This window comes from Gracilinanus agilis, chromosome 5, assembly GCF_016433145.1.
Source record: "Gracilinanus agilis isolate LMUSP501 chromosome 5, AgileGrace, whole genome shotgun sequence".
Classification (NCBI taxonomy): domain Eukaryota; kingdom Metazoa; phylum Chordata; class Mammalia; order Didelphimorphia; family Didelphidae; genus Gracilinanus; species Gracilinanus agilis.
In genome coordinates this window covers 98,074,365-98,099,024 of record NC_058134.1, presented here as the reverse complement: position 1 = coordinate 98,099,024, position 24,660 = coordinate 98,074,365, and the positions used below count along the sequence as shown (strand labels likewise).

At 40.3% G+C, this 24,660-nt stretch overlaps 1 protein-coding gene and 1 pseudogene across 4 annotated transcripts; both read left to right on the top strand.

The window, feature by feature from the left end:
* Nucleotides 1–452: 452 nt before the first annotated feature.
* Nucleotides 453–21,057, top strand: LOC123249870 (annotated as a pseudogene).
* Nucleotides 9,049–23,059, top strand: LRRC61 (leucine rich repeat containing 61). Of its 4 annotated transcripts, XM_044679469.1 has the most exons (5): nt 9,268–9,386; nt 12,820–12,897; nt 16,459–16,523; nt 17,694–17,717; nt 21,607–23,059. In XM_044679469.1, exon 5 carries the CDS (start codon nt 21,812–21,814, stop codon nt 22,595–22,597), a length of 786 nt encoding a protein of 261 aa, XP_044535404.1. In that variant the 5' UTR covers nt 9,268–9,386; nt 12,820–12,897; nt 16,459–16,523; nt 17,694–17,717; nt 21,607–21,811; the 3' UTR covers nt 22,598–23,059. The 4 variants fall into 4 exon arrangements, with proteins under 4 accessions (XP_044535403.1, XP_044535404.1, XP_044535402.1 ...); XM_044679468.1 differs by lacking the exons at nt 9,268–9,386; nt 17,694–17,717 and adding an exon at nt 9,049–9,137; XM_044679467.1 differs by lacking the exon at nt 17,694–17,717.
* The last annotated feature ends 1,601 nt before the right edge of the window (nt 23,060–24,660 follow it).

The window sequence follows — 24,660 nt, the reverse complement described above, 5'->3', positions numbered from 1 at the left end:
TGGGAAATGTAATCTGTCACCTTGTCCTTTCTCCCAACCAGAAGTCAATTAGATTTTTACTCTGATTGAATTAAAGTAGAGCAAATGCCAGTCTATCAGAGAGGAGAAAGGCTAGTTATGTTGGGGCTCACTCATCCCTTTGGGCAGATATCAATAACAGGCAATTTTTGCAAGATCTAACAAAAGCAATCTATCATCTCAATGACCTTCAGTGACTGAGGTTAGTAAACACTGTGTGGTTTTTGTCCTGACAGACTCAAGATATTTATGTACTGTGTCAAATCCAATTACAACAAACATCTGGAGCAGTTTTGAAAAGAAATGGAAGTCCCAATTATGTAGATGAAAAGATATTTGTAGAGACTAGGAGGGGAAGTGCCACCATTTTCGCTGGTGGAGAGTGAAGACTGGGAATGGTTTGTACACAGATGGACTTCTGATGGGCTAGCAGCATGTGGGAGAATCATCCAAGGCAAGAAGCTAGACAAGGGACCACAGGGAGAGCTGTGCTCCAAGGCATAGCCATAGACAGGGACAAGATCTCTGATGTCATTAGTATAGGGAACTCCCGATGAGGAATCTGCCATTGCCAAAGCAGACCTGCAACTTCTCTGAAACTCAGGATTAGAGAGTGGCATGGGGCATTGGGAGGGCAAGTGACTTGTCCATGGTCCCACAGCCAGTGTGCCTCAGAGGAGGTTCTTAAACCTCAGTTTTCCTGACTCTCTGTCCACTACTCTGTGCCACCTCTCTCTGTAACATAGCTACTATTTCTCATCTTCTATAGCAAAAAAAAAAAAAAAACTGTCTCCCCAGCTAGCCTTTGGAGATGTGCTCTGCACACACCTGCCTCTTCTCTCTGGGTCACCTCCTGCTCTCTGTCTACCATAGGCAGTGTGATAGGTTACTCTTAGAGTCAGAAGACCAGGTCTCTTTTTCAACATTTTCTAGCTATGTTTTTCCCCCAAAAGTTAGCTCACATTTGAATCTCAATTTATTTATCTATAAAATGGGGCCAATTCATTAGCACTACTTATGCATTAGAACAGTTCACAGGAAAGTGCTTTGTAAACTCTGCAAAATCTATATCAACATGGGCTTTTTTTAGGATATAGTCCCCAGATCAAGAGAAGGAAAGGCTTCCTAACCTATGGAAGGGCCAGATAATATCGGAGTAGGGAAGCATATACTGGGGCTTAGAGGTAGAAAGAATGAAGATCTAGATTCAGGGTTTCAGAGTAAGAAAGAGCTTTCTTTGTAAGGGCCCCCTATTTAGTCAGCTCAGTGGAGCAGAGGAATTTTAGTAGCCTTGAGTAGATTTTTCCAGATGAGAAGGTGGGATTTTTCTCTACCTCTGGCAGCTGTATTTCTGCTTACCTTCCTTCCAGTTAATGCATTCTAGACCCAGCTGTCCCTCTTAGCTGGAAAGAACGGTCTAAAGTGACAGACTGCATCCCTCTCCAATCTGCCATTTAGTCCCTAATGTTTCTGTCCCATTGTAGGCATCACTTCGTGAAACCGGGAGAGTATCAAGAGTAATGTGACAAGAGAAGAAAAATACAAGACTGAATTTGACATCATCACCTCTTGATGCTAACCCTAACCCTGAACTGAATATCCCTGGAGAGCTAAAAGCAAGTTATCTGGGAAGGATAGTTGAAATAAAATATTTGTGTGACACTGAAACATCTAAGTAATAAGCCCAGTTCACTCTCAAGTACAGAAAGACCATACCGTATTCCCATCTAATGATGAACTACCTAGAATATAACAATATATCTTGCTATGGATGTGTTTTGTGAGGGGACAGCCACCCATATGGTGGCAACAGTGCTCTTTTCCAGGCTTTCTTTATGTTTGATCAGAGAGTTTCCACTAATGAAAATGTCAAGAATATAGAAGGATCAATGAAGGATGAAGTAGAGAATATCCTCAACGTACTGGTAAAAGTAGAGGGAGAGACTAAAACAGAGAACGGTAAGAAAAATCAACTAAGGAATTCAGCTGTAGGTTTTATGAGGATTTTACTTCTGAGAACAATCCAGTGACTTACAAAAAATGCAGAAAAACTCTTTTTCTCCCTTCCTAAACTCCTTAGGGGCTACAGAGTGCCCCTCCAAGTCTGGAGAAGCTGATCTCAAAGGCTGCCAAGCTGGTAGAATTAGCATTAGCTTGTTTGTGATGCTCAGGATACTCTGGAGAAGTTATATGAGTATGACAAGAGGTATAATGACATACTGGAGGCACCAGGTCTCTCAGACTTTTCTGCAACCAGAGAAAAAGTGAAGCTATTTCAAGAGCTAAATAAGAAGCATAAACAGATTTTACAGAAGGAAATAGCCAAGAGTAGGCAGAGCAAAGGAAATGAGCTGGCCAGCATTTTAACTAAGGAAACCTAGTCCCCATTCAGCTCAAGTTGGTTCTCAGAATTCCTAGACCAGAAATTTCTTGAGACAAAGGTCGTAAAGTCCTATCTCACCCTTCTGAAAGAGATGAGAGTCATAGCTGACCAGAATGAGATGTGGTATTAGGCTCTCCCCACTGGCATTCACTTCCTTGCATGAGGAACCCTACTTAACAGATTGGAAACAGTAGCTTTGGAATCCAGTTTCATTCAGTCCTGAATGTGCATAAAAGGACTATTCTTTCAAACCTGGCCTCAGCCACTTCCCAGCTGTGTGACCCTGGGCAAGTCACTTGACGCCCATTGCCCACCCTTACCAATCTTCCACCTATGAGACAATACACCGAAGTACAAGGGTTTAAAAAAAAAACAAAAAAAAAATAAAAGGACTATTCTTAATGGGTTGAGGACAAAGAGATAAAAAGCAAAGAAACACAACTGGAAGAATACTTTTCCAAATTTGCCAAAGCCAATCATTTCACTGAGAAGACTCAATTCATTGTGGCTTCTGTCCCAGAACAGGAGAACAAGGGGGTCTCCATTCACCCCTGTGAAAGGGGACTGCTGATCACCACCAACTTTGAGCTACCAGGCAAACCTTCCCCTCCCCTGATTAGTGAAGTCACTCATAACTGTAGAGCTCACACTGATCCCAGCATCTGAGAAGGATGAGAGGATCACTGGCTATCAGGTAGAGTACCAAGTTGTAGGAGAAGATGACTGGGCCACTATTCCTGTATCTAGAAAGCCAGAAGTATTCAAAGTGAGTGACTTAGAGCCTAGCACAGAGTGTGTATTCTGGTTTGCTGAGGTGTGTGAGGTAGGACGTGATGCGAACTGTGCTATAAGAACTCTTCCTCCTACCAGTCCTCTGGGAAGTCAAAAGCTGTCATGGTGGGACCAGAGTCTGTAACCCTCCAATGGCTAGATCCAAGTGTTATTGGTGCAGGAGTCAAGATCAAGGAATATATAATAGACTATAGAGAGAAGACTGAGGCTCTGGGTGAGGATGAGCAAGGAGAATGGCATGAACACAGATGAGGAAGTGATGAGAAGTACTGTGTCAATGATCAACTGAGACCTCAGACTGTATACTGGTTCCAAGTTTCAGCTGTGTGTGTTGGTAGTTGGACAAGTGAGAGCAGTGACAAGAGTGACTCATTTCTACTACAGAGGAAGCTACAGACTCTGGCAAAGATCATTTAATAACTAGAATCCTTAAGAATATTTATTATGATTAGAATATTTGAAAAGTTGCAGGGTTTTATCAAAAGACCCCTGACTGAGTTTCACAGTCCACTTAATGAAATTAGAGAGTTTGATTCTGAGAGACTTTATTTGTAATTTGTAAGGTTTCATTTAATGTGGGAAGTGGTACAAATTCCATTCTTTCCCATACCAGGAGAATATCAGGTATTTAGGGTATCTGGTCTTCTGACTCTAAGAGTAACCCACCACACTGCCTACAGTGACCCAGAGTGAAGAGGCAGGCGTGTGCAGAGCACATCTCCAAAGGCTAGCTGGGGAGAGTTTTAGAATTTGCTATAGAAGATGAGAAATAGTAGCTGTGTTACAGAGAGAGGTGACACAGAGTAGTGGAATGAGAGTCAGGAAAACTGAGGTTTAAGAACCTTTGTTCTTAAAACAGACCTGCAACTTCTCTGAAACTCAGGATTAGATAGTGGTCTGGGGCACTGAGAGGGCAAGTGACTGGTCCAGAGTTCCACAGCCAGTGTGCTTAAGAGGAGGTTCTTAAATTAAGTACCATGCCAATGATACTTTCTGGATATAGCAATCCAACAACCCTATTAAAAAGAGAGAAATGAGGCTAATCTCATGTATTTTTTAAAATAATTTTATTTTCCTCAATTACATGTACAAACAAATGTTTAACATTAATTTTTAAATTTTGAGTTCAAAAATTCTCACCCTCCCTGCCTCAACTCCCACATCCCCATCCCTGATATAGTAAGAAATCTGATATAGATTTTACCTATGCAATCAGGTAAAACATTTTTCCATATTAGTTATTTTGTGAAAGAGATTTCAAACAACAAAAAAAGAGGAGAGGAATGGGGGGGGGGAGAGAGAGAGAGAGAGAGAGAGAGAGAGAGAGAGAGAGAGAGAGAATGTCTCCTTCTGCCCTCCACTAGAAAAAAAAATTATCTTCTTAACTTAGTGTTGACTAACATCTTTAAAAGTGAGCATTTGGAGAGTCATTTTAGCCTTGTTCTAAGTTACTTCCAGGATTGGGTAACACACTAGGAGAGTAATGGAGAACCTTTTAGAGACTGCTATGCTCCAATCCCTACCCTGCCCAAGAGACTGTGTGCCTCCCAGACCAAGTGCCTCATGCACCCCATTTCTTCCTGCCTTTACCTCACCCAAGGGAGAGAGAAAGCCCTCTCATTGGGTTGCTGGGTAGAGGAGCAGGTGAAGTGAGGAATGTCCTCAGTGCATATAGAAAGGGGGAGGGGAATGGCCAGAGTGCTCTGCTCCCCTCCAGCTCTGCTGCCTATGAGCCACCCACCTTACCCTCTTTGTACTTCCACTGGGTTGCTGGGCAGAGGGGCAGGGAGGTGAAGTGAAGAGGGGGAAGGGAGCCTGAGTCCTTCTTCCTTTCTAGTAATGAACTATGTTGGACAACGACACCTCAATGCCCACAGAGAGTGCTTTGCATGTCCTCTTTGGTATATGTGCCATAGGTTCAATATCACGGCACTAGGACATATCAATATTTTTTACTTGTGCTAACAGTTTTTATAAGACTCTTTCCTAATTTCAGTTATGAAGGGGACCCCTCATTTAGTCTGAACATTTCCAGCTTCTTGAATCTCATTTTCACCTTAATTCAGACTCTATTATTGTAGAATGGTAGAGCTAGAAGAGCCCTAGATATATCCTGGCTTACTAAAGTCCCAAGCCTTTTAAATTATAATTTTAATAGCAGCATTCTTTATTACTGGTCCTTATGGAACATCTTGATAAAAACTATTTTACATCTGACTTCAGAAATAATGTGTTTAATCTATGACTTCTCTCAATTTATCTTATGAACAGAAGGGTGTGTGGTCTGCCTTAGTTTCCTCGACTGTAACATGGACATAAAAATAGCCCCTACCATTCAGTCTCAAAAGAGCTAATATTTGTAAAGTGATTAGCACAATACCAGACATAAAGTAGGCACTTAAAAACTACTTGTTTCCTTTCTTTCTTTCTTCAGAATACTCTGTTCTAAAAACTTACTACAGCTAAGAGCAACAAATTAACACATGGCTCATTCTCCTGACCTTTTTTCACATGATTGTTTTCTTACTCCATTAGATATATCACACTTCGAAACTGAAAGGAATAAGAATAAAAACAAAATGGGAGATGTTCACTGTTATTGTCTGTCATATATTCTTTGACCCATGTTTATTTCAAATGCCAGTGTTAATTCTCCTTTTGGGTTTCTGTCTTCTGACTGTGGTCCCTGAATAATTTTTTTTAATTTTATTGCATCATGAACTGTAAATGATATATTAAGTATTTATGCCTTTTGACATTTGTTTCCAATATATCTTGCTCTTCTTTCTGAAAATTCCATTTGGTACAAAAAATATGCATGTTGTTTTGCTTTTCCATTTAGAAGTTTCCATGTGTTTTTTAACTCTAGTTTCTCCAGAAACTTGTTAAGTTCTACTTTTTGCCTTTTGTTTATTTATCTACTAGATTTATTGAAAACAGATAAAGGGATACTGAATTCTACTGGAACATGTGTGTTAATGTTATGTCTTCTTATAGATCAGATTATGCTTCTTTTATTTATTTTTTTAGATTAGGATTAGGATTTTAGATTAGGAATTAGATTCTAACACATTTGGAGAATATAAGGTTTTTTGTTTTCTTTTGTTTTTACTATATTGGTTTGCTGTCTGCATTCCTTTTGGCATAATATAATTTCCTTATTTGTTTCTTTTTATTTGTGTATTTGCTTTTTTCTTTACAACTCCTAGTTCTTTGAATTTGCAAGAAATATAGTATGTTTCTCCTCATCCTCTTAATTTTATTTTGTGTATTTTTTTCTTTTTAAATATATTTCCTATAAGCAAGAAATTGTGTTTTCTAATCCAATTTGTCACTTTATCTCATTTCATTGGGTTGTTTAATTCAATCACTGTTACACTTCTTTGGTTCATCCTTTCCTCCCTGGGTGTTTCAAAAATTGTTGTTTTTTTTTTTTTCTTTTCATATCACAACCCACCCCCGCCCCCTTCTGCTATATCTTTTGGGGTTTTTTTTAAGGGCCAATCTAAATTCTTCAAATGGGAATTTCATTTTCTATGTTCAGAAGGTCTAGATGGTCCTTTTCTATTATTCCCTTCATTTTGCCCTTTTATCATTTTAACCAGTCTAATAGGTATGAGATGATATCTCAGAGTTATTTTGATTTGCATTTCTCTAGTAGTGATGTAGAGCATTTTTTCATATAGTTATGTATAACTTGGATTTCTTCATCCAAAAACTGTCTGTTCATATCTTTTGACCATTTATCAACTGGGGAATGGCTTGTATTCTTATATATTTGACAAAGTTCTCTGTAAATTTTAGACATGAGACTTATATCCAAGAAACTGTCTATAAAAATTTTTCCTAATGTACTGCTTTCCTTCTAAGTTTGGTTACATTAGTTTAATTTTCCAAAACCTTTTTAATTTAATTTATTCAAAGTTATCCATTTTATAATTCACAATGTTTTCTATCTCTTATTTATTAATAAAATTTTCTCCTATCTATAAATCTGATTGGTAAAATGTTCCCTGTTCTTTTAATTTGCTTATAATAGCTCCCTTTATGCTCAAGTCATATATACATTTAGATATTATCTTGGGTAAATGGTGTAAAATATTGATCTATATCTATTTTTGCCAAATTGCTATCCATTTTCCCAATAATTTTTACCAAAAAGTGAATTCTTATTACAAAAACTTGGAAATCTACTTTTGTCAAACACAAGATTATTATAATCTTTACAATTATTTCCTGTATGGGTATTCTTTTCTGCTGATCTACCTTTCTATTTCTTAGCTAATAGTAGGTAGTTTTGATAATTACTGCTTTATGATATAGTTTAAAAACTTATACTGGTAGACTTCATACCTTAGTACTTATTTTCATTATTTCCTTTGAAATTCTTAACTTTTTGTTTTTCCAAATTAATTTTTATTATTTTTTCTAGTTTAATAAAATAATTTTTGATAATTTAAATGGGATGAAATTGAATAAGTAGATTAGTTTAGGTAAAACGGTCGCTTTAGTTATTGGCTCTGCCCATCCATGCACAATTGATATTTCTCCAATTTTTTAAATCTGACTTTATTTGTATAAAAAGTGTTTATAATTATGTTAATATAGTTTCTATATTTGTTTTGGAAGGCATACTCCTAGACACTTTATTCTATCTACGGTTAATTTAAATAGATTATCTCTTACTATCTTTTCTTGCAGGACATTGTTAGTAACATATAGAAATGCTGATGATTTACATGGGTTTATTTTATATCCTGCTACTTTGCTAAAATTGTTTCAATTAATTTTTTATGTGAATCTCTATAATATATATCTCATCTACAAAAAGAGATAGTTTTATTATCTTTTTGCCCGTTCTGATTCCTTCAATCTCCTCTTTTCTGATTGCTATTGCTAGCATTTCTAGAACAATATTTAATAATATTAATGATGATGATGATGAATATTAATTCTTGTTTTACTCCTTAAGGGAAGGCTTCTAGCATTTCCATTACAGATGATGTTTTTTTTTTTAAACCCTTGTACTTTCGGTGTATTGTCTCATAGGTGGAAGAGCGGTAAGGGTGGGCAATGGGGGTCTAGTGACTTGCCCAGGGTCACACAACTGGGAAGTGGCTGAGGCCAGGTTTGAACCTAGGACCTCCTGTCTCCAGGCCTGACTCTCACTCCACTCACTGAGCTACCCAGCTGCCCCCATACAGATGATGTTTGCTGATAGTTTTAGGTAAATGCTTATTAATATTCTAAGGAAAAATCCAATTATACCTATACTATTTGAATTTTTTTTAAGTAAGAATGTGTTGTAGTTTGTCAAAAGTTTTTTCTGCGTATCTTAATATAATCATATGGTTTCTGTTACATTTTTTAGTAGAACTTTTAGTATTCCGATTTCAAAATGACTTTACCTAAAGAACAAAGAGCATTCTGGTGAACCTGGGCTTTGGCAATGTCCAGACCACCTAAAATGGAATCCACTTATTAGGGGGGGATGCTTGGGATCTGTTGCTGGGAGACAAGCGATTTGGCGCATGCGCCGAACTGAGTACAAGCACACTGATAAATGGGAAGGGGGATGGGGATCTTCTCCGCTAGAATGGTATCATCCTGTTTATTTCCTCCGGGGATTGCGGGTAATAAATAGAAGTATGATTTTCTGGCTTTAGAAGACAGTCATTCTCCCAGGCAACTCCTCCTGCATCCTGAGTGATGACTGGGCCCTCCTCTCAATCGCTTCCGATGAGCCCGTCCAGTTCTAGGGCTCCCCCTCCCCCCAGCCTCACTATTGGCTCATCCCGGAGGCTGCGGTCCTGGACCACCTCTAGCGGAGGAGAGCTGGTCTGGAGCCGCTCCAGCACGTCCCTCCAGTCTCTGCGGGAGGGCTGGATGGGATGCAGTTCATTACCTCCCTGACTGACGGCGGCTTTCTCCGCGGCGGCGCGGGGTAAGGGCCTGGCGAGGCGAGACTTAGTCACGGTCACGGTCAGCGGAAGCAGGGTTGGCCTGGGGAGGCAGGGCTGGAGGTTGTGCATCATCCCTTCTTCACATTCCTTCACTGCCGGAGCCGGGGAGGGGCCGAGGTGGTTTACGGCTAGTTTGACCAAACGAGGTGACCCGACGGGTGCCTTGCCCGCCCATGAAGACGCCTTAGTCAGCAAATCACTGCCACAGCATATGCCCGCTCCGTGCTGCTGTAAGTAGATGAATCAGGAATGAGGGTCATCCTCAGTGACAAGAGAGGAAATTGCTACTGTGTCATCTTGGGCAGCTTCTCTGGGACTTGATTCCTGATCTGTAAAATAAGGGCTTATTTTCAGTGATGTTTGGAGTGCTTTCAGCTCCTATATAATAGTAAAATGCTGGCGATAATACATAATAATATACAGTTATATGTATAATATGTAACTGCCTGGCACTTATAAAGTGCTTTAAGATTTAAAGAATGCTTTATAGTTATATAGTCATACATTTATGTTAGTTATGAGATTTAAAAAAAAAGTTTCCTTCTGATAGAAGCTATAAATTAGTCAGGGATAAGAGACTTGCCCATGGCCACACAAGTAGGAAGTATACGAGTCTAGATTTGAACCCAAGAGCTCCTGTTTCTGGACCTGGTTCTTTATCTGCTGAACTACCTAGATGACCCATTTTTATAAGATTCTAACTCTGCTTTTGAGGTAGAGGATATCTCCATCATAGGAAATGTTCACGGAAAGTCTAAATGATGAGGATTGTAGAGGCAGATTTCTGATTGGGCGAAAATATTGATCTGCCTGAAAATATGATTTGCCTGAGACCACATGGGAAATATGTGCCAGAGGTAAGACAAAAACAAGGTCTCTGTATTGCTAGTTTTTTCCCATGGCCATTGTGCCTTCAACAATTATACATCAAGAATTTGGACTTAAAACTATCAGCACCATATCAAAAACCAAACTAACAGAAATCATCTGATTATCTCAATATATGCAGGAAAAGCCTTCAGCCAAATACATCACCTATTCCTGTTTAAAAAACACTATAAAGTTAGAAATAAATGAGTTAGTTATCTACTAAAATGATAAGTAGTATCTACCTAAAACCATCAGCAAATATCATCTGCAATGGAGATAAGTTAGATACCTTCCCAGTAAGATCAGGAGTGAAGCAAGGATGCCCTCTGTCATCACTACTATTTCACATTGCATTAGAAATGTTAGTTTTAGCTAAAAGAAAAGAAAAAGAAATTAAAGGAATTGAAGTAGGCAGTGAGGATACTAAACCATCACTTTTTGCAGATGATATGAATGGTATAAGTAGAGATTCCTAGAGAATCAAATAAAAAACTAATTGAAATAATAACTTAGTAAAGTTGCAGGATACAAAATAAGTCCACAGAAACCATCATCATTTCCACATATTACCAACAAAGTTAAGCAGAAAGAGATAAAGAAATTCCATTTAAAATAACTCTAGACAATATAAAATACCTGGGAATCTACTTGCCAAAGCAAACATAGAAATTGTATGAACACAATTATAAAACTTTTCAAACAAATAAAGTCAGATCTAAACAATTGGAAAAATATTAATTGCTCATGAGTAGGCCAAGCTAATATAATAAAAATGGCAACTCTACATTATTTATTTATTTAGTATCATACTAATTAAATTACCAAAAAATAATTTTATAGAACTGAAAAAATAATAACGAAATTCATCTGGAAAAACAAAAAGTCAAGAATATCAAGGGAACTAATGAAAAAAAATGTGAAGGATTGTGTCCTAGCAATACCAGATCTGAAACTCTACTATTAAGCAGAAATCATCAAAAATGGCTAAGAAATATAATGGTAGACCAATGGAATAGATTAGATAACAAAATATATATGTGTAAATGACCTTAACCACCTAGTGATTGATAAACCCAAAGATCTTAGCTTTTGGAATAAGAATTCACTGTTTAACAAAAACTTCTGAGAAAATTGAAAAATAGTATGGTAGAAACTAGGTATAGACCAATATCTCACACCCTATATCAAGATACAGTCAAAATGGGTATATGATTTAGATATAAAGAGTGATACCATAACTAAATTAGGAGAACACAGAATAGTTTACCTGGCAAATATTTGAAGAAGGGAAGAATTTATGACCAAACAAGAGATAGAGAGTATTATAAAATGTAAAATGAATTATTTTTTATCATATTAAATTAAAGGCTTTTGAACAAACAAAACTATTGTAACCAAAGTTAGAAGGGAAACAATAAACTGGGGAAAATTTTAGAATAAATTTCTCTGATAAAGGTCTAATTTCTCAAATTTATAAAGAACTAAGACAAATGTATAAGAATATAAGCCATTCCCCATTTGACAAATGGTCAGAGGATATAAACAAGTAATTTTCAGATGAAGAAATCAAAGCCATCAATAATCATATGAAAAAATGTTCTAAATCACTCTTGCTTTAGAGAAATGCAATTTAAAATAACACTGAAGTTAAAACACCTCACACCTATCAAATTGGCCAATATGACAATAAAGGAAAGAGAAAAATGCTGAAGAGATGTGGCAAAATTGGGACACATACATTGTTGGTGGAGTTGTGAATTGATCTAACCTTTCTGAAGGGCAATTTGGAACTATGCCCAAAGGGCTATAAAACTGTGCATACCCTTTGATCTTATAATACCACCACTGAATCTTTATCCCAAAGAGATAATAAAAAAAGTGGGGGGAAAGGACCTATTTGTGCAAAAATATTTATAGCAGCTCTTTTTGTAATGGCAAAGAATTGGAAATTGAGGGGATATGCATCTGTTGGGGAATGGCTGAACAAATTATGGAACATGTTGGTGATGGAATACTATTGTGATATAAGAAATTATAGATGTGATGATTTCAGAAAAAGTTGGAATGATCTGCATGAACTGATGCAGTCTGAAATAAGTAGAACCAGGAGAATATTTTATACAGCAACGGCAATACTATGTGATGGATCAACTGTGAAAACTTGGCTGCTCTCAGCAATGCAATGATCTGGGTTAATCCTGAAAGACTTATGACAGAGAATGCACTCCACCTCCAAAGAAAGAAATGTTGGAGTTGAATGAATGTGAATCAAAGCATACAGTCTTTCACATCAGTGTTTTTAGGTTTTACATGGGTTATTTATTTTGGTTTTGTCTGAGTGTGTTCTTACCACAATGACCAAATATGGAAGTGTGTTTTGCATGATAATAAAAAATACAAAAAAAACCAACTCACAGACAGGAGGGAACCTTCTTCTGACTTTCCTCTTCAGCCAAATGACCAAAAAAGTTCCTTTCTAAAACTAAAGAAGAAAAAAAAGAATTCGGACTTAAATTACAAAAGACATTATATGTAAGTAGGATTTCTATAAATGTGTTTATATGTACTGAACACTCAAACATGATAAGGTTTACAATTCACAGGATTTAAAGTTTGACCAGATTTTGGTTTATCTGCCACAACTTCCTTATTTTTATAGATTAGGAAACTGAGACAGTGATGAAAAGATTTGCCTGAGGTCACATAGCTAATAAGTAGCAGAAACAGGATGTGAACCAATGTTGTCTGATTCTAAAGCTATTGTTTTTTCTTTCCCCTCATCCCATATAACAGTTGCTTGAAAGATACCAGATTAAGCTATTGATACCAGAAAGACAAAGTGGATAAAGAATGAACTTTGCAGAAAATCAGGTAAGCCAAGAATCTGTAGAGGGAGTGAGAGACCTCAGATGAAGAAGTGAAGTGTAACATTGGTAGGACTGATATGAAGAAATGGTGGGATTAAGACTTCTTTGTGTTGGGTGAATTCTTTGTGGGAAAACATGAATAAATAAACTTCATAAAAGATGAGGTTTTAAATAGGCCTGCTGTCTGTCAGTTAGTAAATTTTTTTAACCCTTACCTTCTATTTTAGAAGCAATGCTAGTATCAGTTCCAAGGCAGAAGAGTGGTAAGGGCTAGGCAGTTTGGGGTTAAATGACTTGTTCAAGGTCATACAGCTAGAGAGTGTCTAAGACCAAATTTGAACTCAGGATTTCCCATCTCCAAACCTAGCTTTCTATCCACTGAGCCACCTAACTGGCCGAGGCATCACTAATGTCCCTCAGCTATTAACTCAGATATCAGGAAGTGTATACTAGAGACTGAAATCAGACTGAAAGTCCAGTGAAAAGAAATAGTTAAAGCAGTGATTCCCAAAATGGGCGCCGCAGCGCCCTGGTGGGTGCTGCTGCGATCCAGGGAGGTGGTGATGGCCATAGGTGCATTTGGGGGCGGTGAATAACTGTAAGGGGGCGGTGATAGTATGTGACAGGGGGTGCTAAGTAATATTTTTTCTGGAAAGGGGGCGGTAGGCCAAAAAAGTTTGGGAACCACTGGGTTAAAGGAATAAGCTAAGACTCTAACTCTAAGGGGAAGAAAGGCCTAGCCTCTCAAAGGATTGTTTTTTGCATATATGCTGATTAGAAGATCTAATCTTTGTCCAGTTAGAACTAAGCTGATGTGAACAAACAGGAATGAAAAGTCCTTCACCACACCATATGCTTCAAAAAGGCAATTCTTTGACAAAGTGTTAGAGATAGCTCCTAGGAAACCTGGATGTTTTTCCGGGTCAGTATTCAACAGAACAAGGAAGAAGGAGGCTTTCAGTTGTCATCTAGAGAGAAATCATCTGTTGGAATGAAGAAAGAAGTTTCTCAAAAAGAAGATCTATCCAAAGAAAGGAATTAGAAGAACCCGGGAGATCAAGTAGCGAGGGGAAAAAAGGGGGAAAGTGTTTGCAGTATCTATATTTCATTTCCAGCCACAGCATTTATTTTCCAACTCTAGCCCAAATCTTCCTATATCATCACCAAGATATTCTTTTGGTATGAGAGTGACCACTGTAGTGAGAATGAGAATCAAAGGGACACTAAACTCCTAAAATTTGTCTAGCCAGAAGGAAGAGTAGCCAGTAAAAGAGGGGGAAAATGTTTTCCTATCTAGTAGCCAAAACCAGAGGAAAAAGTTAGGGCCCCATCCAGATCCCTCAAACCCCTCCCTTTGGTTCAAGAGCTAAGTGACCCTAATCATGAGCATGTACCCCTGAACTGTTAGCTTCAAAAGTCTATCTCACGGAATTGGAAGTTCTTTGTTATTAACGGCAAAACTACCAGCCAAGCCATCTGTACCCTATAATGGGTCAGCATCAGCTAGGGCAAAGTTCACTTTAGGCAGCACAGCTCTGTGGCATCACTTAAAAGGCAAATATTTCCTTCAAATGGGAAAGAATAGCAATGAGAAAGGGATGAGAAGGAAAATAAGAAGTTAGTTGTTGAATCCACTGACAGTAAATAGGCCAAGAAGGAATTCTTCTTACCCATCAGCATTTCCTTGCTATCTGAGAGTGAGCTGGCTCTGAAATCTGATGATTAGAAAACCTTTGGTATTCCATCTGTGCCCACTACATAGAAGAGCAGACTCATTGGTCCCCCTTGAAAGAGCTAGGGAGAACAAGAATGGAGTGGATCCCTCTTATGAACTACAGCATTACAGAGCTGCTTTGTATCATGGCTCTGCCTCACTCCTTTGTCTCATCTAAACCCTTTTGCCAATTTATAGTCCATGTTGAGTCACTACCATTTGTTCTCTTGAGCCTCTTTGTTAAAGGCTCTGCCTCAGCTCCATGAAGCCATGTACTTGCAGGTTTTCTAGAAGATGAAGTGGCCTGAAGGAAAAATGGACCAATGTTACTCCTAACACGCACAAATCCAGAACTCCGAACTATCAGGCAGTTTCTCTTCAGTGGGAAGTATATAAAACAATTGAAAAAAACAACTGAAGCAGCTAGCCATCGGAACCATGCTATGTTTTACATATGGTCTGCCCCAGAAGGATACCTTGGAGAGTAAGCAGTAAGAGTGGGTGAAGCAGGTCAGTTCATGGCTCACCCTGAACCTAGGCTTCTTGGTGGCAGATAGTGGTTCTAATGTGGAACAAACCAGGAAGGCAGATGGTTCCTTCCTCGTCCCCTGATTTTACACATTACTTCAACACATTGATGAGAAGTTTTCTCCATAACCAACATGGTATCCAGATTGTCATTGATACAGCTTGGGCCATTTCTGTGACTTAAAAGAAGCCCAGAGTCTACTATCTAAGATACAAGGTCAGGGTAGCTTCCTGCCCTGATAGCCACAGGCCATTAGGACTCCACCTTTTGCATATTAGAATGATGTATAGAACAGAAGCACCACCTCTGTGATTATGCCAAAAACCATCAAGCCTAGTGAAACTCCTTTAGCCCTGATGTCGACCTGAGTGGCCAGTATCTCAGTGAGCCAAGTGCTGCCACAGGTGCATGACTTGCATACCTTCCTAAGGTAGGCACACTACCTACACATCTTCCTGAAGATCTGTTTGCATTTTGAAGTTAAGGAAAGTGAAAGATTAGTTTCGATGGGCTGTTGTCAGACTCTAGTCCTGCAGGTCTCTATTATCACCACCATTTTCCCAGAGAAGGGGAGCTTCCCTCTCCACAAAGAATTACCTGGTCTGAAAACCAGAAGAGAGGCTCAGCAGGACCCATTGTCCTATGGGGAAAAGTATAGCATTTGGCTAACTGTGGCCCAGCTAGCCACCTTTTATTTGTCCTGCCCACCCTCTGGAGCCTTCTCAGGATGTATATTTGGCTCACTAGTCATGTCATCTTCAACCAAAGACCTTCCCTGGAGAAAGACAGTATTGAGATTTTTAAAAAGTTTTCTAAAAATTTTAATTGAGATTTTTAAAGAAAAAAGGCTAGAGAACTTTCTCATTTAATGACCTGCCATCCTTGGTCTGCTTAAACCATGATTTTGAGGATGGCAGTAGCCAACTGAAAGAGAATTATCTTTTACAGTCCTGACTTCTTTATCTATTAGAGACTAGAAGAGGTTGAAGCCATTAACAATACCAACTCCTACTAAGCCAGAAAGCTTAGTAAGCTTGGAAGCAATATAGAGCATTTAGCATTCAGGTCCTGTTCTGCCCCAGCCCATATCTATACCCTCTGAAATCCTCTGTAGGCAACAGACTAAAGTATCACCTGCTAGGACCTATAGTCTTTTAGTACTGTGCCCTTGCCCTCTGTTAGGTACACAGCAGGAATTTTATACCTATTTGATGAAAATTTGGGATGACTTTGCTTTCAGTCATTTAAAAATGACAATTTCATTATTCATATGTAAGTAAAAAAAGTTTGTTTCATTCTTGTGTGATTCTTCTTATTCTTAGGAGCAGAGTTGGCATCTTTCATCATATAGCTTTTCAAGCCATCTACCATCTACACATAATTGGAGGTATGTCTTACAGAGGGACAGGCAATATTAAGGAGATCTTTTGCATGGCATGAAGAATTGATGGAGGATTCCCTAAAAGGGTTGTAGGTACCCCAAGGTGTCCCCAGACCACATGGAGAACCAGGGAGCTAGATGGTATTTAAAGCCCTATATATAGTTCTAAAGCCTGTGATCCAATGTGTGGAATTTTCTTAGTGTCCCTTTCTCCAAACACATTGTGTTCAGATCTGAAAGAAATAATCAGCACATATCCCTCCCTTGCCTCTTTCCTCCCTTCTTCTATCTGATCCTCTCTCCCTTCCTGACTTACAATATGCAAACTCTAGGGACACAAACCAAAAAAGTCAGACCCTCTACTCTCCAGGATCTCACATTCTAATGGGACAACAACGTGCATGAGACATATCATCTGCAAGTCAGGAGGAAAGGTCCCATCATCTCTAGAGTGCAGCAGCTAAGCAGCTAGTAATTAATGCCTCTTCTTTGAATATGATAAACTCATACTGATTCCTGGACTAGAAGCATTGCTATTCCAAAGCCTCTTGGATTCACGATCCTCTGTTGTCTGTTCGGGTCTGAGGGAGATGGTGGCAACTGGGCATGTCTGACTTCTTATCTATAGGCATTTCCTCCCACAGTGGCTGTGATAGCTGGGCCAGAAGCAGGACCCTCTGGTTTGAAAGTTGTATCCATACCCAGGATTCTTCCCATTGGATGGTAGCTAGCTAATGGCTTTTGCTGGCAGGCCTCTTCTCCATCAGGATAGTAGCTAGAGGACTTGGGCTGGAAGCAGATCTGGTGTCCTAGAGGATACTGCTCTTCTTAAAGCTTCTGGGTTTAGGATCCTGGGCTGTTTCCATCAGTGTTTGAGGGGAGATGGTAGTCAAGGTGATGGTGATGGTTTGATTTGTCGGAACATACCACCACCTATCTCTCCCTCAGAATGTATTGCTGTTCAGCTAGACTGGCTTGCCTTCCCTGTGGGTAGCTATTCAGGAAGGAAATTCTGTCAAAAGAAAAGGGCTGAAAGGTTTCCTAAGCAGTAAAGTGGCAGTAGTTTGGGGAGGGTAGATATCCCCACAACATGACTGCAGAGTTTCTCTGTTTTTCTCAGCTGGTTATGAGAAGCTCTTTCCTCATCCTTCCAGTTATTGGTTGTTTCTTTTGCAGGTAGAACAACAACAACAACAAAATGTAAGTCCTGTGCTTTAGGTAGGAAAACTGAAGCTCACTGAGGGAAGTAGACCAATTCCACTGCTATAATTTCTCTAATAGAGGGATGGGACTTCAAAGGGAACCCATTCGTTTTTAAAAGAAAGCAGAGGCCTGGAAAAACATTTTCCTTTTCATCATACTGTTTTTCCTTGAGTTATCTCATATGAAACAATTAACCTCTGCAAGAATCATTGCCCTCATTGTGCAGAAAGTAAAACTGAGCCTTAGAAAAGGAGAATCTTTTACTCCTTGTCCTATAGCTACCCAGACCCTTTTAGAATACTGTTCTTTGTACACAGAGGTAGCACAATTGTTGTATGTATACTTTTGAGTTGTTTAGTGGTAAATGGATTTGTTCTGATATATCCAGGTACAACTTGGGATGGCAGTTTATGGCTATGCAAAAACGAATTTGCCCATACTGGAACTGAAACTATGGCTGTGTCTGCCCTAATAACACCATGATCTAACTCCTTCCATAATCAGCTAATGCAGAACAAGAACAAGGGGCTCGTGGATTCCTAGTCCTTACTGCTACAAGACCCCAATCATAATTAACAACAACAACAATGATAATATTCATGTAGCATTCTAAAATTTTCAAAGTGCTTTCCATATTGTCCCAGTTGAGCCTTGCAACAACCCTGTACGGTAGATTCTACAGGTATTATTATCCCCATTTTATGGATGAGAAATTGAGGCTCAGAGAGAATAAGTGATTTGTCCATGACTCACAACAGTGCCAGACAAGATTCTGACCTAATACTTCCTGATTTAAAATTCAGTACACTGTCTTCTTGCCTCACAGTAAACCTCTGAGCCCTGGTGTAGATATCAAAAGGAAAAACTCTAGTAGTTTAGTAGTTTGATGAACATAGAGAATGTGTACAAATTAGATTAGATTTTAGATTTTGCTATGTGACTTCTTTTAGACAGCAAAGCATTAATCAAAGGAAATTTTTGTTCCAGTACTTCTCCATTTTTTAAGTCTTCAGATCACACTATACTCTTAAAAATAATTGAGGACTCTCCTTCACAGACATTTTTGTTTTATGTTTTTTTTTTATATTCAGAAATTAAAACATCTTAGTGTTATGAAAATAATTTTGACCTCATGGGCTCTCTGAAAGGATATTGAGAACTTCCAAGAGTCAGCCACACTTTGAGGACTTTTGGGTTATTCTGATGGGCTACACTAACAAGGTACAAGTATATATGTGAATACAGAAGAAGAAAAACTCAGGCAAGAGACATTTACTTCAAAAAGATGTAAATGATATGTGGTAAAGACAACTGTGTTTCCTAAGACATCTGCATAAACAGAATGTAGGAGTGGTTTAGAGAATTAACTGCAACCAAGCAATATCTGTTGAAACAAGAAAAAGTTCAAGCTGTTTCTTCAGCTGCACATCTGTTCTAGAGTAGGCCTGATTCAGGAAAGAACTGTGGTAGTTTAAGTTTGAATTTAAGACAAAAATCAGACACCTTTTGGTCATTAAACAGTTAATTTTTTAAAAAAAGATTATTTTAGCCATAGCAGGAGAAAAATATTCAACGAAGATAAGGAAACCTCGAGCTGACTCAGATGAATGAAACTCCCTTTTCTGGACTGTCCATCTGAATCTACCAGTTAAGCATCAGAGGTCTTTCTAGAGGACCTCCTGGCTGCTTGTCCTTAAATGACCAAGAAGTGATGTCAACAGCCTGAGCCAAACAAGACTCAAAGATGGTCTCAATATCTATTTTTTTTTTTTGCCTTCATTATTTTATTTCCCCAATTACATGCAATAACAGTTTGTAACATACATTTTCTAAACTTATAAGATCCAAATTTTCTCTCTCCCTCCCAGAAATGGTAAGCAATTTGATCTGAATTTTACATGCATTATCATGCAAAACATTCTCCCTTATTAGTCATTGTTATGAGAATATGCATATAAAACCAAAACCCCAGAATAAAAACACAAGCTGAAATGAAAAATACAATGCCTTGATCTGCATTCCCACTCCAACAGTTCTTTCTCTGGAGGGAGGTAGCATTCTTTGTCATAAGTCCTTCAGAATTATCCTGGATCATTGTATTTCTGGGTCTCAATGTCTTTTAAGGAAAAAAAAACAGCCTGTCTTGCCTGGAATGAGGATATTGTTGCTACTACAACACTGTTATACATTATAATCCCTTACCAAAGTGGAGCTGTTAACTGTGGCTACTTAAAACCAAGATATGGTAACTTAGGTTCAAATTTAGCTAAACTCTATTTCTGGCTTAAAAACAATAAAGGAATTTCTCTTTTTCAAAAGGATTTGAACCCCCTTAGTTAAACCCTCTTGAGAAGCAATTCTTTTTTTTCAGGAACCATCCTAAACTCCTGGCCAGGCATATCATCTCCCTGTACTCTAGCATCCTCATCTATAAAATGAAGGATTGAGCCAAATGATCTCTAAAATCCCTTCTAGGGCTAATGCTTGTATGACTCCAAGGGCACAAGCAATATATATATATATATAGTTGATTCATGGGAAAATGTGAAAGAAATGGCTTATTTATTTCATGTTTACCTTTCTTTTAAAGTGTAACTGACTTTCCTTTCAGTGTTAATGAATAATATTGGACTATATTTAGGGCTGTCAGGAACTAATAAAGTGAATCTTGGGAGACTTCATGGAAGAGGTAGCCCTTTATAAAGGGGGTAGCCTTAGATCAAACCTGATAAACGTTTGTTTAGACTAGAAAGAGGAACGGAGAGAGAAACAGACGTGTACAGAAGAGAGGGGTTAGGTTTGTCTAGCAAAGAGCAGAATGTCTGAATTGCGTTGTTGATTTAGGTAAGGGGAATGGGCCGCTGGTGGAGGCTTGCTGAAGACTTCCTAGCCAGAGATGAGAGTGTTTGCGAAGGCAGGCCAGTGGTACTGTCAGTGAGGGAAAGAATGAGAGGCATTGGAAGAATTTCCCCACGTCTCTCCCACTGGTCTTCCCTGCTGTGCTGGTATTTGGCCTGTGAGTGTAGCCCTTTAAATGTTCCTTGCTGGGATAGGAGGAGCTGGTTGCCTTGGCAGAGGGCCTGGTTTCCATGGAGATTGGGTCTGGCTCACAAGGTGGTGGCTGTTGTAATTAATAGCCCCACAACTTGGGAAGTGGCCCCAACAGAAGATCACCAGATTCTAAAATATCTGTTGTGAGCGCCTCCTCTCAACAGGCATCTGCAGAAGCCCGTCCCGGTTCCTTTATGTGCCTTTGAGGCCCATTCAGCTCACGGAGGTTAATGAGGATCAGGCTTCAGGGCTGAGCCTGGGACTCCTGGATTTGGTCCCAGCCTGAGTGTCTCGGCCTGAAGGGGGCCCAAGTTTGCAGGGAATGCGTGCCCTGAGCCAGGATTGAAGGAACAGCTTGGGGCTTGTCTGTTTTAGCCAAGGTATTTGAATTTCTCCTTCTCCTCAGTGCATAGCCTCCCCTCCCACCAGATCGGGTCCTTTGCCACTCCTACCCTCCACACCAGGACTCATTCTTGCCTCCTTGGCTTATTTGATGTCCACTTCCAGCTTGAAATATGCTTCCCCAGACACACGCCCTCCCTCTAGACAGAGCAGCAAATCTTCCCAGGCAGGGACCACCTCACCCCAGGCTGCTCTGTTTTCTTAGGCCGGGTATCCCATAAGCACAGAGCCTGAGCAGAGCATCGCCACCCTGAGAGCAGGTAGTGGCGGGATTTCATTTCCGTCTTGTGGATCAGAAGTAAAGCCCAGAGAAGCTGGGATGTGTCCGAGGTGACGCAGCGGGAATCAGAGTCGAGTTTTAGAACAACACTAAAGCTCTTTCTGCCCCGCCAGGTTGGTGCTCAGTAACGTGCTCATTGTCTTCTCACCCCAGGGACCCTGAAGCCGACCCCCTGGGACTTGGCCTCCACCGAGCTGAGTACTGAGCCCAGGGAGAGTGGACCGCAGGAGTGACTCTCTGAGCGCACCCTTGGATGAAGCCGGATCTCCGTTGACTAACCCTTTCCCCAGTTCTCCCCCAACCACATCCCAGACAAATAAAACCTTTTAAGGCTTTGGCCCATTGGCACCTGTTCCCTATGGAGCCCCCGGGGGAGAGAGCTGGACAGGGGGATCGAGTGCGCATTACGGCCCAGATGCTTAAAGCTCTGTCGGGTGAATTTTCCCTGGAGTCCATCCTGCTGCTGAAACTCTGTGGGTTGGGGCTGGTAGACCTAGGCTGCCTCGGCGAGTGTTTGGGGCTGGAGTGGCTGGACCTGTCCCGTAACATCCTCACACACCTGGGGCCCCTGGCCTCGCTCCGGCAGCTGGCCGTACTCAACGTCTCTGCCAACCGCCTGACGGGGATAGAACCCCTGGCCTCTTGTGAGAGCCTGCAGAGCCTCAACGTGGCTGGCAACCTGCTGGCTGGGGTGGGCCAACTGCAGTGCCTGGCAGGCCTCCAGCGGCTGGAACATCTGAGGCTGCAGGACCCCTTGGCCCGGCTTAGCAACCCCCTGTGCAGCAGCTCCTCCTACAGGGCTGCCGTGTGGGAGCTGCTGCCCGGCCTGAAGGTCATTGATGGGGAGCGAGTGTCAGGGAAGGGCAGTGAGTTCTACCAGTTGTGCAGGGACCTTGACAAATCCTTGCACCGGAGCCCAGGACCTGTCCTTGAGCTTCCCGGTGAGGCCAAGCCCTGGGTGGAGCCCAGCTACTGGAAGTCCCCCCAGGGCCAGGAGAACTCCATCCTGGAAGATGCCTGCCGCCAGTTCCAGGACACAGTACAAGAATTTCAGGAGCTGAGTCAGAAGGCTGATGATACTCTAGCCCAGGCAGAGGAGGCCCTTAGACCTGCCAGTGGGAACACGACTTCCTTTGTCTTCTAAACCCAGCCAGCTCCCCATGTTGAGGGCAGGAGGGAGAGAGTGGTTGGAGAAGGGACTCCCTTAACCCAAGGCCCCCCAGGTGGCCCAGGCCCTGAAGAACTCTCCATATCGTTCCACAAATCTCATTGCTGGCCCCACAGATTTATCCAAATAGTTTTGTCCACCTTAGTTTAACGTCTCCTCACTCATTTAAAGGAAAATTAAATCAGGATCCTCTTGGGGGGCTATAATATTCTAGCCATCTTCTTTCTGTCTGTATGTGCCCATAGATAAGCCATGCATTCCGGGACTTGTCTCGAGTGTCTTGTGCCTCCCTGCCTCCTCCCCATTTTCATAAGACTGATGCCATGAAATTAAGTGCATGATCTGAATTGATTCTCTGTATCCCCCTTTCCCCTTCCAAGGGCTGTAATGGGATATAAGTTGAATATGTAAAAGCTTCTTGAGAAATAAAATATGCTATCCTGGTAAGAAACTCCTCTGCATTCTTGGTACCCTAAATCCTATACCCATGTTGGTGAAGGTGTGGCATGGGTGCCAGGGCAGCATGGATGGGGGCTGCTCTGTTCCTCCTCTCCACGGCACCCAGGGACATTTTTTGTATGCCCCACTCCTCTGTCCAGCTGCCCGATGCAAGCAGTTCCTCCCTCCACTCTCTAGGGGTGATGTGGGGGGCTCACAGGCAGCATGAAGTTGCAGTTTGGGCACACAATCTTAAAAATATTTGCCAATGCTGTCCTTACCAACTGCCTAGAACACAGACTGGATGGGAAGGAGGGCAGACTGGCTATACCTTCTAAAGATTCTGATTTAGGGGGTTAGTAATCTTAGGATAGAAAGCTTGGGAGATGAGGTTGAACGAAAGAGCTTTCAGTTGCTAAGATTTTCCCAGAATTGCCTGTCCAAAGTCTTTCCATCCTTCAAAGCCCAACTCAAGTCACACCTCCATGAACTTTTCTGAGACTTCTGTTTACCCTCTTCTCTGAAATTCTGCTAAAATCATAGGTCGCCTGTAGTTCTATGAGCATAATTATCTATTGTTTTTGCATAGTTCTGTCTTCTTTCCCTTCCTAGTCATTTTTCACTTTGACTCTTTTGTTGTTTCTACAGGATTGATTATGCATTAGATATCCAATAAATATCTGTTGATTCTCAAGATGAAACACAGTCCCTCAGAGCTGTAAGAGATCTCAGAGCACATCTAATCCAATCCATATCTGAATGGAGATCCCCTCCACACTATTTTAATAAGTGGTTATCCCGCTTCTGCTAGAAGATGTAAAATCTGTGTAATTTACCATCTCCTAATTCCAGACTTCCTTTTGTTCCCTTCTGTGCATTCTAAAACATTTTCAATGGCACGCTTTTTTAGCACTCCTACTGCTAACTACTCCTTTCTTCTCCAACTTCTCCCATATCCACCATTTAAAAATAGAGGTAGAGAAAAAAATCCTTGCAACATAAGCAGTCAAGCAAGCCCCAAACCAAAATTGTATGCCATTTTCTGCCCCAACAGTCCATCTTCTTTCTCTGACAGAAGCAGACTTTACCTCACGTCCTCTGCAGACATTGTTGGTTGTCTCATTGTTCCAAGTTCTTAAGTCCTTCCAAGTTGTTTTTCCTTATACTCTTGTTATCCTTTAAGTTGTCCTCTTGGTTCTTCTTACTTCATTCTGTTTGTATTCATAAATCGACTCCTTTATCATTTATTACTTCATTATATCTATGTGCCTTATTTTGTTTAGCCATTCTCCAGTTAGTGGTCAATCATTCCACCTTAAATTCTAGTTCTTTTCTTTTTCTTCCCTTTTGGCTCAAGCTAATTGTTAAATTTCAGTAGGACCATTATACCTCACTACAAATCAAGGCTTGATTTATTGTTTTGTTGACTGTCTAAATTTAACAAAGTGATGGAGAAAATATCTTAATGATGCTGAGAAAGCTTAAAAGTGTGTTATGTGTACTTTTTCTTCCAGAACATTTAGCAACATACTACTTCTTTTATCCTCCCTCTAGAATCAGGAAATTGTTTTGCTTGTAGCTTTTCCTTCACCTATATTATC